At 46.2% G+C, this 16,089-nt stretch overlaps 1 protein-coding gene and 1 long non-coding RNA gene across 2 annotated transcripts in view; one reads left to right on the top strand and one right to left on the bottom strand.

Annotated features, from left to right (window-relative positions):
• The window catches only part of LOC137357148 (AP-3 complex subunit mu-2), a 31,490-nt gene extending 20,085 nt beyond the window's left edge, over nucleotides 1–11,405 (bottom strand). The window contains exon 1 of the mRNA XM_068023244.1: nucleotides 10,947–11,405. Within this exon, the coding sequence (XP_067879345.1) occupies nucleotides 10,947–11,219 (273 nt within the window). The 5' untranslated portion in view covers nucleotides 11,220–11,405. The remainder of the gene's footprint in view (nucleotides 1–10,946) is intronic.
• Nucleotides 1–16,089, top strand: part of LOC137357149 (uncharacterized) — a 74,440-nt gene that overhangs the window by 13,483 nt on the left and 44,868 nt on the right. The gene's annotated exons all lie outside the window — the stretch shown is intronic.

Genomic DNA, 16,089 nt, shown 5'->3' with positions numbered 1-16,089 from the left:
TTGAGCAGAGAGACCTTGGGGTACAAATACATAGTTCCCTGAAAGTGGCAACACAGGTAGACAGGGTGGTGAAGAAGGCGTATGGCATGCTTGCCTTCATTCACTGAGGCATTGAGTACAAGAGTTAGGACGTCATGTTACAGTCGTACATAACGTTGGTTAGGCTGCATTTGGAGTACTGTGTGCAGTTCTGGTCGCCACACTTCAGGAAAGATGTGATTAAGCTAGAGAGGGTGCAGAAAAGATTCACAAGGATGTTGCCTGGTTTGGAGTTATAAAGAGAGATTGGATAGGCTGGGTCTGTTTTCCATGGAGCGAAGGAGGCTGAGAGGGGACACGATAGAGGTATATAAAATTATGAGGGGCATAGATAGGGTAGATAGCCAGAGTCTGTTTCCCATGGTAGGGGTGACTAAAACTAGAGGGCATAGATTTAAGGTGAGAGGAGGAGGTTTAAAGGGGATCAAAGGGGTAAATTTTTCACAAACAATAGTGGATATCTGGAATGAGCTGCCAGAGGAGGTGATGGAGGCAGGAACAGTAGGAACATTTAAGAGGCATCTGGACAGGTACTCGAATGAGAAAGGCATAGAGGGATATGGAATTAATGCAGGCAGGTGAGATTAGTATAGATAGGCATTATGGTTGGCATGGACGGGGTGGGCCGAAGGGCCTGTTTCTGTGTTGCAGCACTCTGACTCTATAACCCCCAATATCAACTGGGATACAAATTGTGTGAAGAGCACAGGGGGACAAAATTCTTGAACTGCATTCAAGAGAACTTTTTTAGCCAGCATGTAACAAGCCCAAGAGAGGGGGCGCAATTCTAAATTTAGTCTTCAGTAATAGAGCCATAGATGAAACTGGGAAAGTGGAGGAAGTAACAGTGGGTGACCATTTTGGAGAAAGTGACAATACAGTTAGTTTTAGCAGAATCATGGAAAAGGACAAAGATAAAACAGGACTAAGAGTTCTAAATTGGGGGAAGGCAAATTTTAAGAAGCTGAGAGGTGACCTGGCGAAAGTGGACTGGATACAGCTACTTGAATGAAAATTAATGGCAAACCAGTGGGAGGCATTCAAAAGTGAAATTCTACAGGCACAGTGTAGGCATGTCCCCACAAAGATAAAGGGTGGTACTGCCAAATCTAGAGCCACCTGGTTGTCTAGAAGCTTACAGGGCAAGTTAAAGCAGAAAAAGAAAGCTTATGACAATCATAATGTTAATACTTGAGAAAGCCTACAGGAGTATAGAAAGTGCAGGGGTGAAGTCAAAAAAGAAAATTAGAAAAGCAAAGAGATCACATGAAAAATTATTGGCAGGTAAAATCAAGGAAAACCCAAAGATGTTTTATCAGTATATTAAGAGCAAGAGGATAACCAAGGAAAGGGATGGGCCTATTAGTGATGTAAAAGGGAACTTACGCATGGATGTAGAAGATGTGGGCAGGGTTCTAAATGATTTTTTTGTCTCCGTTTTCACAAAGGAGAGGGTTGATGTAGACATTGTAGTTAAAGAGGATGAGTGTGAAATATTAGATACGATAAGCATTATGAGAGAGGAGGTATTAGAGGGTCTGACATCCTTGAAAGTGGATAAATCACCAGGGCCGGATGGATTGCATCCCAGGTTGTTAAACGAAGCCAGGGAGGAAATAGCAGATGCGCTGAGAATCATCTTCAAATCCTCACTGGATACAGGAGAGGTACCAGATGATTGGAAGGTCTGCGAACAATGTACCATTGTTTAAAAGGTGCGAGGGATAGGCCAAATAATTATAGGTCAGTCAGTCTGACCTCGGTGGTGGGTAAATTGTTAGAATCTAGTCTGACGGACAGGATAAACTGTCACTTAGAAAGGCGTGGATTAATCAGGAAAGTTAAGGGAAGGTCATGTCTTACTAACTTAATTGAGTTGAGGAAGTAACAAGGAGGATTGATGGTAGTGCAGTGGATGCAAGGCATTTGACAAGGTCCCACATGGCAGACTGCTCAGTAAAATGAAAGCCCATGGGATATAGAGGAATGTGGCAGGTTGGATCTAGAATTGGCTCAGGGCCAGGAAACAAAGGGTAGTAGTCGACGGATGTTTTTGTGAATGGAAAGCTGTTTCCAGTGGCATTCCACAGGGTTCAGTGTTGGGGTCCCTTGCTCTTTGTGGTATATATTAATGATTTGGAATTAAATGTGGGAGGCAGGATTGGGAAATTTTTTGATGACACGATAATTGGCCGTGCAATTGATAATGAAAAGGATAGCCGCAGACTCCAGAAAGATATCAATTGTTTGGTTGAGTGGGTGGATAAGTGGCAAATGGAATTCAATCCAGAAAAGTGGGAGGTAATGTATTTGGGGAGGGCAAATAAAGCAAGGGAAAACACAATAAATGGGAGGACATTGAAAGGGGTAGAAGAAGTGAGAGACCTTGGAGTGCATGTCCACAGGTCCCTGAAGGTGATAGGACAGGTAGCTAGAGTGGTGAAGAAGGCATAAGAAATGATTTCCTTTATTGGCTGAAGTATAAAATTCAAAAGCAGGGATGAGATGCTGGAACGGTATAAAGCGCTGGTTAGGCCACAGTTGGAGTACAGTTCTGGTCACATTACAGAAAGGACCTAATTGCTCTGGAGAGAGTACAGAGGAGATTTGGCTGAGGGGTGACTGAATAGAGGTGTACAAAGTTATGAGGGTCCTAGATAGAGTAGACAGGAAGGACCCGTTTCCCCCAGCGGAGAGGTCAATTACCAGGGGACACAGATTTAATGTGATTGGTAGAAGGATTAAAGAGGACATGAGGGAAAAACTTTTTCACCCAGAGGGTGGTGGGTGTCTGGAATTCACTGCCAGGAATGGTGGTGGAGGCAGAGACCCTCAATTCTTTTAAAAGGTACGTGGATATGCACCGAAAGTGCTGGCCAGCTGCTGCAAAGTGGGATTAGATTGGGCGGCTCGTTTTTTCAGCTGGCGCGGACACTATGGGCTGAATGGCCTCCTTCTGTGCCGTAATTTTTCTATGGTTCTAACTAGCTAAGATAAACTGGGTAAATAGACAATAAGGTATGGTGGTAAATAAACAGTGGATAACCTTTGAAGAAACAATTCAAAATGTTAAACAAAAATATATTCCTTTGAAAAACAAAAACTCAGCCAGAAAGACCCATCCGTGGCTCACTCAGGAAGTTAAGGATAGTATTACATGAAAAGAAAAGGCTTACCATGTTGCAAAAAAGAGTAGCAAGTCTGAGGATTGAGAGTGTTTTAGAAACCAGCAAAGGGCCACCAAAAAGTTGCTATGAAAAGGAAAAAAAAAAGTAAACTAGCCAGTAACATAAAAACAAAATGTAAGAGCTTTTATAGGCATATCAAAAGGAAGAGAGAGTATCTAAAATAAATGTTGGTTCCTTGGAAACAGAGACAGGAGAAATTATTATGGGGAATGAGGAAATGGCAGAGGCATTGAACAAATATTTTGTGTCTGTCTTCACAGTAGAAGACACAAGTTCCATACCAGAAATAGTCAGTAATCTAGGGGCGAAAATGAGAGAGAGGAAATTAAGAAAATTCAAATCAGCAGAGAAAAAGTATTGGAGAAAATTAAGGGACTAAAATCTGACAAATCTTCAGGACCTGATGGCTTATATCCTATGGTTCTAAAAGAGAAAGCTGCAAATATAGTGGATGCGCTAGCTATGATCTTCCAGAATTCTATAGATTTGGGAAAGGTAGCATCAGATTGGAAGTTGGCAAATGTTAGATGGCTTTTCAAGAAAGGAGGGAGAGAGAAAACAGGGAACTACAGCCAGTTAGCCTAACATCAGTCATTGGAAAAATGCTGGAATCTATTAAGGGAATGGTGGTGGACAATTAAACAACTAAATGGAGGAGGTGGCTCCACAAATATTCCCAGCTTAAAATGATGGGGGAGCCCAGCACATCAGTGCAAAAGAGAAGGCTAACGCATTTTTAACAATTTTCAGCCAGAAGTGCTGAGTGGGTGATTCATGTCAGCCTCCTCCTGAAGACCCAGCATCACAGATGCCAGTCTTCAGCCAATTCAATTCACTCTGCGTGATATCAAGAAACGACTGAAGGCACTGGATACTGCCAAGGCTATGGGCCCTGACAACATTCCGGCAACAGTACTGAAAACCTGTGCTCCAGAACATGCCACGCCCCTAACTAAGCTGTTGCAGTACAGCTACAACACTGGCATCTACCCAGCAATTTAAAAATTGCCTAGGTATGCTCTGTACACAAAAAGCAGGACAAGTCCAACTTGACCAATTACTGCCCCATCAGTCTACTCTCAATTATCAGTAAAGTGATGGAAGGTGTCGCCAACAGTGCTAACAAGCGGCACTTGCTTCGCAATAACCTGCTCACTGACGCTCAGTTTGGGTTCCGCCAGAGCCACTCAGCTCAACTTCATTACATCCTTGGGTCAAACATGGACAAAAGAGCTGAACTCAAGAGGTGAGGTGAGAGTGACTGCCCTTGACATCAAGGCAGCATTTGATTGAGGAAGGCATCAAGGACCCTCGCAAAACTGGAGTCAATGGGAATTGGGGAAAACTCTCCGCTGGTTGGAGTCGTATCTAGCACAAAGGAAGATGGTTGTGGTTGTTGGAGGTCAATCATCTCAGCTTCAGGATATCACTGCAGGAGTTCCTCAGGGTAGTGTCCTGGGCCCAACCATCTTCAGCTGCTTCATCAATGACTTTCCTTCAATCATAAAGTCAGAAGTGGGATGTTCACTGATGATTGCACAATGTTCAGCATCATTCGCAACTCCTCCAATACTGAAGCAGTCTGTGTAGAAATGCAGCGAGACCTGGAAAATATCCAGGCTTGGACTGATAAGTGGCAAGAAACATTCACGCCACACAAGTGCCAGGCAATGACCATCTCCAACAAGAGAGAATCTAACCATCTCCTTTTGACATTCAACAGCATTACGATTGCTGAATCCCCCAGTATCAACATCTGAGGGGTTACCATTGACCAGAAACTGACCTGGAGCAGCCATATAAATACTGTGGCTACAAGAGGAGGTCAGAGGCTCGGAATCCTGTGGCGAGTAACTCATCTCCTGACTCCCCAAAGCCTGTCCAGCATCTACAAGGCACAAGTCAGGAGTGTGATGGAATACTCTCCACTTGCCTGGATGGGTGCAGCTCCAACAACACTCAAGAAGCTCGATACCATCCAGGACAAAGCAGCCCAGCTTGATTGGCACCCCATCTACAAACATTAACTCCCTCTACCACTGACGATGCACGGTGGCAGTCGTGTGTACAATCTACAAGATGCACTGCAGCAATGCACCAAGGCTCCTTAGACAACACCTTCCGAACCCGCGACCTCTACCACCTAGAAGGACAAGGGCAGCAGATGCATAGGAACACCACCTGAAAGTACCCCTCCAAGCCACACACTATCCTAACTTGGAACTATATCGCCATTCCTTCACTGTCGCTGGGTCAAAATCCTGGAACTCCCTTCTGAACAGCACTGTTGGTATACCTACCCGACAGGGACTCCAGTGGTTCAAGAAGGCAGCTCACCAAGGGCAATTAAGGATGGGCAATAAATGTCGGCCTAGCCAGCAATGCCCACATCCCATGAACGAATAAAAAAAAGGAACTCTTAACAATGCACTTAGAAAAGCACAGTATGATTAGAACAAGTCAACATGGTTTTACTCAAGGGAAATTCTGTTTGACAAATTTATTAGAGTTTTTTGAGGATGTAACTCGTCGAGTACATACAATCGATTACCTGCACCCGCTTTCCCCTCCCTTCCCCTTCCCTGCTCCACCCTCTCAGCTCACCCCCTCACCAGCCCGCCCCCAGCAACCCCCCCTTGCACCATCTTCCCCCGGCACCCCCTTCCCCTGCACACCCCCATCCCAGCTCCCCCTCCCTCCACCCCTTCCATCCCCTCCTCCCACCGGCATCATCCTACACCTGTGTCGGGGCCCTAACAATCCCACTGCCTTGTGGGCGTCTCGGGAGAGACCAAGGCTAAGGGAGTAAACCCTGACAGAAAATCCGGAACGGAACCCCGTAGGCGGTCATGTGTCACCTTTGGCATGTTTCCGGCAGTTCCTGCAGCCATCCCGGTGCCAAACGTCGTGCTGTGCACTCCTTTGGACCCCACCAGAAAGGCTGAGAGGAGGGTTTTGACGACTGGGCAACTCTCAACCTCCATAAATTCGCCCAGGCATGCGCCAAGGAGAGGTCACTCCATAGTTGCCTCACAGAGACTGAAACAACACGGAAGGCAGCAGTTACGGGTTATACGTCCAGATAAATTGGCGCAGAAACTGGGCGCCACGGGTTGCCTTTGTCGGTGGGAGAGGTCATCGCACCTCACTGGACAGCTAACAGCCCCGACAATCAAATTTTTCTGCAGCACCTGTGGAAGAGCCTGTCACTCTAGAATTGGCCGATATAGCCACTCCAGGCGCTGCTCCACACACCACTGACCACCTCCAGGCGCTTACCCATTGTCTCTCGAGATATGGAGGCCAAAGAAAAACATACAATCATATGAATTAGAAGCAGAAGCAAGCCCTTTGGCCCCTCTAGCCTGCTCCGCCATTCAAGAAGATCATGGCTGATGGGCTCAAATTCCACATTACTCCGATAACCTTTGATACCCTTACCTAACAAGAATCTATCTATCCCCCACTTTAAAATTATTCAATAATCTTGTCTCTACCACCTTCTGAGGCAGAGAGTTTCAAAGTGGCACAACCCTCTAAGAGAAAAAATTTCTCATCTCTGTCCTAAAAGGGCGTCCCCTAATTTTAAAACAGCGCTCCCTACTTCTGGACTCACCACAAGAGGAAACATCCTTTCCCCATCCACCGTGTCAAGACTATTCAGGATCATGTATACGTCAATCACATCTCCCCTCACTCTTCTCACTCCAATGAAAACAAGCCCAATCTGTCCAACCTTTCCCTTAGATAAAGAGAAACCAGTAGATGTAGGATTTCCAAAAGGCATTCGATAAGGTGCCACAGAAAAGGTTAATTGGTAAGATAAGGACTCATGGAGTTGGGGTAATATATTAGCACGAATAGGTGATTGGTTAACTGACAGGAAGCAACAAGTGGGCATAAACTCAGCATTTTCAAGTTGGCAAGCAGTAAATAGTGGAGTGCCACGATGATCAGTGCTGGAGCCTCAGCTATTTACACTCTATATTAATGACTGAGATGAAGAGACAGAGTAATGTCTCTAAGTTTGCTGATGATACAAAAGTAGGCGGAAAGGTAAGCTGTGGGAAGGATACAGAGAGGCTGCAAAGAGATGGAGACAGGTTAGGTGAGTGGGCAACAAGATGGCAGATGGAGTATAATGTAGGGAAGTGTGAAGTTATGCACTTTGATCATAAGAATAGAAAAGCTGAATAATTTTTTTGAAAAGCTGTGCAACTTGTAAGTGTCGATGTTCAAAGAGACTTGGGTGTGCTTGCACAAAGAAAACAAAGTTAACATGCAGGTACAGCAACCAATTAGGAATGCAAATGGCATGTGTGTCTTTATTGTGAGGAGATTGGAGTAAAGGAATAATGAAATATTGCTACAATTGTACAGGTTTTTAGTGAGACCACATCTGGAATACTGTGTGCAGTTTTGGTCTCCACATTTAAGAAAGGATATACTTGTGTTGGAAGCAGTGCAGCAAAGGTTCACTAGATTGGTCCCTGGGATGAGGAGGTTATGTTGAGAGACTAAGTAAACTGGGTCTGTATTCTCTGCAGTTTAGAAGAATGAGAGATGATCTCATTGAAACATAGAAAATTCTAAAGTGGCTGGATAGGGTAGACCCTGAGATTATTTCTGCTGATCGAGGAAACTAAAACACAGAGCATAATCTCAGGATAAGGGGCTGATCATTTAGGACTGAGATGAGGAGAAATTACTTCAATCAAAGGGTTGTGAATCTTTGGAATTCTCTGCCGCAGAGGCTTGTGGATGCTCCATCGTTGAATACATTTAAGGCAGGGATAGATAGATTTTTGGTCTCTCAGGGAATCAAGGGGTAGGGCGAGCAGGTGGGAAAGCTGAGTTGAATCCCCAGATCAGCTATGATGGTTCTGAATGACAGAGCAGGCTCGATAGGCCATATGGTCTACCCCTGCTCCTATTTCTTGTTTAACATGTTCAAGCCAGAGATTGCTAGATTTCTAGATATTAAAGACATCAAGGGATATGGTGATAGTGTGGGAAAATGGTGTTGAGGTAGATGATCAGCCATGATCTGGTTGACTGGAGGAGCAGGCTTGAGGGGCCGGATGGCCTATTTCCGATGCTCCTATGTACATGGTGGGCATATATGGGAAGATATTTAGGACAGTGGGCCAAAACAGATAGACTTCTCTCTAACAGTTTGAATAAAGGCTAAAATTGGTTTAGTTTAGTTTTTCCTTTAATTTACAGACTCTGCTACATCACAAGCTCAGCACAGTAGATGGGCACAATGCTAATTCGAAATACATGGCTTTCATTGTAAACATTTTTCTGGAGTACCTGAAGCTCCAGAAAATGGGTGATCCCGAAAAATAACATCTAACGGTCCAATAATATGCATAAAACATTGCCGTGCTAATCACAAGATTAGATCACAAGTTCCCCAACTTTACTGAGCTTCAGAGAGTCTGCATAGAAATGAACCGTATAATAATCTTCCAATAGTGAAATACTTGGCTTTCACACAACACTGACTTTGAATGAGAGATCATGATGCAGAACTGAAGAAATTAACAGAATAAAATGCAGTACATCTAAGTTTAGCTTTCTTACTTCAACTGGAAATTCTAATTGCACCACATGATAGGTCAAGACAACAAAAATCAATACATGACAAATCAAACCACAGCAGGACACAAACCACAGCTGTTATATTAGCTCCGATGAGGCAACTCAGTGCCAGCATTCTCCCAAGCCACAAACTGGGTCATGCACTTTACACTAATTACAGATCTCAAGATTTCCATTGTGCTGCAGCTCTGAGATTGACTATGAAATGCAACCAACCACACCCTCTACTCCTTTTACCATTCTATGGTCTGTTGAGGCCAAAACATGCTACAACAGATTTTCTTTCCTGTCCTCAGATTATAAGGAAAGTCAGGAACTTACTACACAGGCAGCACTCATCAATTTCTGTTGCCAGCTGTGTGCGCAACATTCTTACTTGCCATGCATACTCTGGCTTTCAGACTTCTAGCACTGCCGGGGCACATTCATCAAATTACAGCAACAGTCCACTGATGGTCTGTGTCCCCTTTATCCATTGATGCCATACTAAATTCATTAGTTCAATACATGCAATATCCCAAGGCAAACCTAACCAAAATTGCAAGTTACCCCTCCAGCTCAGTTTGCAATCAAACTGGTTTAAAGCCCACAATCCAAGAAAAATAATGAGATGGAAGGAAGGAATAAGTGATTGAGCAGGGTTGAATTTTATCAGAAGGGGACTTGTGTTCTTTAATTGATTCTAATTCTGAAATTTTTCTTCACCATATTCAGTGTGAATTCATGTTCTTCAGTTGCAGTAGTTGTTCAAACAAAGACATATCCCCTCAGAAGTGAAGGAAACACAAACGAGCCTCAGGGTCATGTATTTTTATAAACGTGATCATGTTATGGAAGCGACTGACGTCAGGGAAGGGAGGCTGGTTTCAGCATTATTCATATCGATTGTCACAGTTTAACATTGATTCTTTCACAGATAGTTTCCTTTTTCCCCCCAAAGCAAAGGCAATGAACAACAGAAAATATTGGAAATATACAAACAGGTCTGGAAACAACTGAAAAGAGAAGACAAATTAATATTTTGGGTAGAAACTATTTGTTAGAATTCAAAATAGAAGGCAAAAGAGCCTATGAAACTCGCCAAACACTAAAATAGAAACAATTTAGCTGATATAAAAAGGCAGCTTTTTATGATATAAAATGGGTTTAATAATCCATATACAGACTTGAAAAATTTGTTTTCGTCAACCTTGCAAATGGGTTCTCCCACCTTCCTTTCTGCAGTTCTGATTTAAGGGTCTCTTCATCTGAAACACTAGCCTGGATTTTCAGCTGTGACAATGGACTTGCTGAATATTTTCTGTTTTCACTGCAGATTTGCAGCACAAACGTCAGTAGTGGAAAGATTTGTTCCAAGAGCTGTGAGGTGCAATCTTATGAAACGAACAACCTCAGGCAAATTCATTCTCCAGCATTTGTTCATGAAAGGAATCAGTCACAAACTTCAGGAATACAACTAACGAAATAAAAGCCTAAAGGGTTGTAGTCTAACATCTCACCTTAAATTCTGCGAAAGCTGACATAACAATGCCAACTCAGTCCATTCTGAAGACAATCTCCATCAACAATGCAAACATTATTTGGTGCATTTTTTCTCATCAGCTGGCCTGACTGCCACGAGAAATCAGAGTGCAGCTTCCAGACTTGTTCAAAACATTCACAAAACAAAAAAGAGGAAGAGCTATTGCCCACCACACAAAACAGAAAGGGAATAACTGACCATTATTTAATAGAAGTTTATGCTCAATGCCATAATTTAAGATAAATGTAGGCTCAATCCGGCATTCATTGTCCCTGGGGTTTGAAATATGAAAATGGTGAACAGGCGATGATGTCGAGGTATAAACAGAACTCTCATCAACGGACCAGAACTTTATGTCACTGTTTTGGTCAGCTCTGGCCAGCTATATTCAGGTAAGAAAGGCCAACTCCACGGTAATTTTTATGCTGATTGACCTGCGCTGCATTTTTTGTATTATCTGTGTTCTTTACGATTTTCAGTTGAACACTTCCCATTCTCTGAAATCAACTGAAATTCCCCACAACGTACCGCAAAAAGGAAAGATGCATTTAGAAAGAGCTGAATCTGAGAGGGTGCTCATTTCCACTGACCTGAAAGGTATCAACCACCCTATGCAGGAACTCTATGACAAACAGCGGCGGCACCTCACTCTGGATCACAGCCACGAAGAAGATGCGATCACGATAGACGCTGATCAGGAAGTGATGTGGAGTGGGGATTACTGGAGGCACATTCTCCGACTCGCTCGCCTTCTCCTGTGCCTCGAAGAAATAGTCGCAAACCGAACGGCTCACGACACTCTTCCAGTGCTTCTCCAGGAAGATGTCCCCGGAAGAGTTAATGAGGAACAAACTGTGGATCATGGCTCAGGGGACACTCAGCCAAAAAGCCCTTGAAACAGCACCAGATGGCTGTACCGGACCAGGCCGAGCCGGGTTGGTTCACTTCGCTCGCTCGTTCTTCCCTCTTTCCGCCAACAACCTGTTCTTCCTCGGTTCCAGAGTCACTGATTTCCGCCTACTGCCACCCCGCTCACTCTCCAATCGCTTCCGGGATGCCCGCCGGCCTCATTGGCCAATCTCCCTCACTGACCCCGCCCCCTCTTCCATCAGCCTGAACATGATTGGAGAATTCCAAGCGCAGTTTCAGCGTGTTCTGATCCCGCCCTCACTTCGTGCTGATTGGATAAGGCCTCTGTGTGTCCAATGGTGCACGATTCGCCTGACCACTGCTGCTGGTCGTGACCACAGTCCGAAGACTGGAGAAGGAGAAATACCAAGGCACAGCGTTGAAAAAGATACAGGATGGACGGGGAGGTGGGTGGAGTGGGCCACAGGGTTATTATGAGACAGAGGAGGCAATGGGAAAGGGGGCAGTGGGTCATGGGGAGATAGTGGGACATGGGATGGTAATGGGTTACTTGGGGGTCGTGGAACATGGGAGGGCAATGGATTACTTGGGGACTGTGGGACATGGGAGGGCAGTGGGTTACTTGGGGCCCGTAGGACACGGTAGGGCAACGGATTACTTGGGGACAGTGGGACATGGGAGGGCAGTGGGTTACTTGGGGGCCCAAGGACATGGGAGGGTAATGGATTTCTTGGGGGCCATGGGACATGGGAGGGCAGTGGGTTACTTGGGGGCCCTAGGACATGGGGTCAGTGGATTACGCAGGCCATGGGACATGAGGTCAGTGAGATATAAAGTGCAGTGGGGCGGGCAGTGGGGCAGTTGGACATGGGTCACTGGGATTGGACGGTCGGACATGGGGACAGTGAGACACAGGGAAAGGGGGCAGTAGAACACAGTGGGGCCCAAGGTCGCAGTGAGACACATGGAGGGCTGTGAGGCACAAAGGGATCGTGGAACACCGTAGGACATGGGGACGAGTGGGAACAATGGAGACAGGAGGCCAATGGAAGCCCCGTGGATGGGGATGGTGGAGGGTGGGACAGGAATGCCATGGGACCCTGCTGCACTGCTGTGTTTGTGAGTCACTCATGCACTGTTGAGTCTCACAGTCGTTCACAAAACTGAGAATTTATATGTTCCCCGTTGCTGTTTGCAATTGAGCAGGAATTCTGCTGATAAAATGTGATCCTTGATTGCTTTCTGCCTCAATAGGCAGTACCCATCTACAGATTACCTTGCTCAGGCATATATGCATTGCTGTTATAGTGGTAACATTTTTAGCTTCCAGCCATTTAGTGATTTTATTGACTGTTACCAGGCAATGGTACTGTGTTGAAGGTCCTGTAAAATCAATCTGGAGATGGCTCTATGGTCTCAGTAGGTAGTACCGATTGAAGGAGAGCATGATTCAACTGCGAGGTGGGCTTTTTCTGCAGACAGGTAGGACATTGCTGAATGTGGGCCTTGATATCATCCCTCAATTGGACCACCAGGCTGACACTCTCACCTTCTGAATTGTGGCCGTAGCAGAATAGCAGCCGCTGGTAGGGGTGTGAGTGCAATATCTGGAAGAAATCCGACCTAAAGCCAGGTGGTTTAGACAACCAAAAAGAGGGATCAAACCCTTGCTGTACCTTCCCAATCATTCATGGTTTCACAGCCCATGAGGATGGCTGAAGCAATGGCCTGCCAATCATGTGCCAGGCCTTTACGACCTAGTATGGGGTGTGCAATTCCTGCAAGGACAAAAGGTCTAAATCTGCAAGCTTCCCCACAACTGTGACTACCAGGCTAAGGAAGGAGGAATTCTATTCTGGCATGACTAGCAACTTCTTTGGACGCCTTATTCGTGCATGACTTGTGCAGGAAGCATAGGTCATTGGACTTGGTATATGCGTTAACTTTGTTGATATGGCACTTGACGGGCCTGTAGGGCATCCCAGGGAGCACTGAGAAGAGTTAGTGACCTGCCTTAAAGCCATTTGTACTCTGGCAGCAAGAAAGTGGTGTTAATGACGTAGACACAACTTGGTTCCGTGGCAATTTGCACAGTGGTTAGTAGGGCACTAAGTTCTGTAGACTAAGATATATGAGAGATACACTTATACTGAATTACTTCTTCGGGAGTGTCGATAGCAAACCTGGTCAGGAGTTTTCACTTTTGGTGAAACAAGGATCCATCTCTAGATGTCATCATTGTCTGGTAGCAGTTGCCATTTCACAGGATCTCCTCACATTCCGTCAGGGGACGTGGACATTGATGAGGCTGCAGTGACATATCAGCAGCTGAGGAAGTGAGGTGATCTTCTTGGTGGTGATATTGAGCCATCTTTCCATAATTTGTAAAGCTCACTCATTCAGCCACGCTGAGGAGATGAGTCTGTCCCCAGGTCTCATCGAAAGACTCAGTACGGTGTGTGGAAAGTGCAGGATCACTTTGCAAACCACTGCTGAAAGTGAAGTGCTGGACTGCCTATAATGTTGCCAGTAATGTTGCCCTCCCCTCTCACAACCCCTTCCCAGCACCCCCCTCGCACCATCTTCCCCCTACACCCCCCCTACCCCCTTACAGCCCCCTTCCCAGCTCCCCCTCGCAACCCCTTCCCTCCACCCCTCCCCCTTGCACCCCCTCCTCCCACCAGCATCATCCTGTACTTGTGTAGGGGCCCTAACAACCCCACTGCCTTGTGGGTGTCTCGGGAGAGACCAAGGCTAAGGGAGTAAACCCTAACAGAAAATCCGGAGCAGAACCCCGTAGGTGGTCATGTGTCACCTTTGGCATGTTTCCGGCAGTTCCTGCAGCCATAACGGTGCCAAACGTCATGCTCTCCACTCCTTTGGACCCCACCAGAAAGGCCGAGAGGGGGGTTTTGACGATTGGGCAACTCTGAACCTCCACACATTCACCCAGGCATGCGCCATGGAGAGGTCACTCCATAGTTGCCTCACAGCGACTGAAACAACACGGAAGGCAGCAGTTACGGGTTATAAGTCCAGCTAAATTGGCGTAGAGATTGGGTGCCACGGGTTGCCTTTGTCGGTGGGAGAGGTCATTGCACCTCACTGGCCAGCTACCGCCCGCCTCAAACCGGGCAGCCCCCGGTCAATAAGGTTCTGTCCCGCCACAGTCCACCTGCTTCAATGGGTGCTTGGAGCTCAGGGTCATTGCCTGAAAGGTGGACTGCAACACCGCACTAAACAACATGAAAAAAGGAAAGAAGGTACCAGCCCTTCGCTTTGCAAGCTGGAACTTCAGAACTATGTATCCTGGCCTGTCGGAAGACCTTACACAAATCAACGATTCTCGGAAGACCGCCATCATTAACAACGAGCTCAGTAGACTCAATGTGGACATTGCAGCACTTCAGGAGATACGCCTCCCCGCGAGTGGATCTCTTGCAGAGCAAGACTACACCTTCTTCTGGCAGGGCAGGGATCCTGAAGAACCAAGACAGCATGGAGTGGGCTTCGCCATCAGAAACTCCTTGCTCAGCATGATAGAGCCTCCCTCAAATGGCTCGCAACGCATACTGTCCATCCGACTGCTCACCACCTCTGGTCCAGTACACCTACTCAGCATCTGTGCTCCAACACTCTGCTCCCCACCTGAAGTTAAAGACCAGTTCTACGAGGAACTCCATAACATCATTAGCAGCATCCCAACACCGAACACCTGTTCCTGCTGGGGGACTTTAATGTCAGGGTTGGGGCCGACCATGACTCATGGCCCTCCTGCCTTGGGCGCTATGGCGTTGGAAGGATGAATGAGAATGGGCAGAGACTGCTTGAGTTGTGTACCTATCATAGCCTCTGCATTACCAACTCGTTCTTTCACACTAAACCCTGTCACCAGGTTTCATGGAGGCACCCAAGATCGCGTCGTTGGCACCAGCTAGACCTCATCGTCACAAGGCGAGCCTCCTTAAACAGTGTTAAAATCACACGCAGCTTCCACAGTGTGGACTGCGACACCGACCACTCCCTGGTGTGCAGCAAGGTTAGACTCAGACCAAAGAAGTTGCATCATTCCAAGCAGAAGGGCCACCTGCGCATCAACACGAGCAGAATTTCACATCCACAGCTGTTACAAAAATTTCTAAATTCACTTGTAACAGTCCTTCAAAACACTCCCACAGGGGATGCTGAGACCAAGTGGGCCCACATCAGAGACGCCATCTATGAGTCAGCTTTGACCACCTACGGCAAACGTGCGAAGAAAAACGCAGACTGGTTTCAATCTCAGAATGAACAGCTGGAACCTGTCATAGCCGCTAAGCGCACTGCACTATTGAACTACAAGAAAGCCCCCAGCGAGTTAACATCCGTGGCACTTAAAGCAGCCAGAAGCACTGCACAAAGAACAGCCAGGCACTGCGCAAATGACTACTGGCAACACCTATGTAGTCATATTCAGCTGGCCTCAGACACCGGAAACATCAGAGGAATGTATTAAGAGAGCTTTTGGGCCAACCATCAAGAAGATCGCACCCCTCAAATCTAAATCAGGGGACATAATCACTAACCAACGCAAACAAATGGACTGCTGGGTTGAGCACTACCTAGAACTGTACTCCAGGGAGAATGTTGTCACTGAGACTGCCCTCAATGCAGCCCAGCCTCTACCAGTCATGGATGAGCTGGACATACAGCCAACAAAATCGGAACTCAGTGATGCCATTGATTCTCTAGCCAGCGGAAAAGCCCCTGGGAAGGACAGCATTACCCCTGAAATAATCAAGAGTGCCAAGACTGCTATACTCTCAGCACTACATGAACTGCTATGCCTGTGCTGGGACGAGGGAGCAGTACCTCAGGACATGC

Source organism: Heterodontus francisci, chromosome 47 (assembly GCF_036365525.1).
Source record: "Heterodontus francisci isolate sHetFra1 chromosome 47, sHetFra1.hap1, whole genome shotgun sequence".
NCBI lineage: Eukaryota > Metazoa > Chordata > Chondrichthyes > Heterodontiformes > Heterodontidae > Heterodontus > Heterodontus francisci.
The sequence above is the reverse complement of the archived record's forward strand: the minus strand, read 5'-3'. Positions and strand labels throughout refer to the sequence as shown.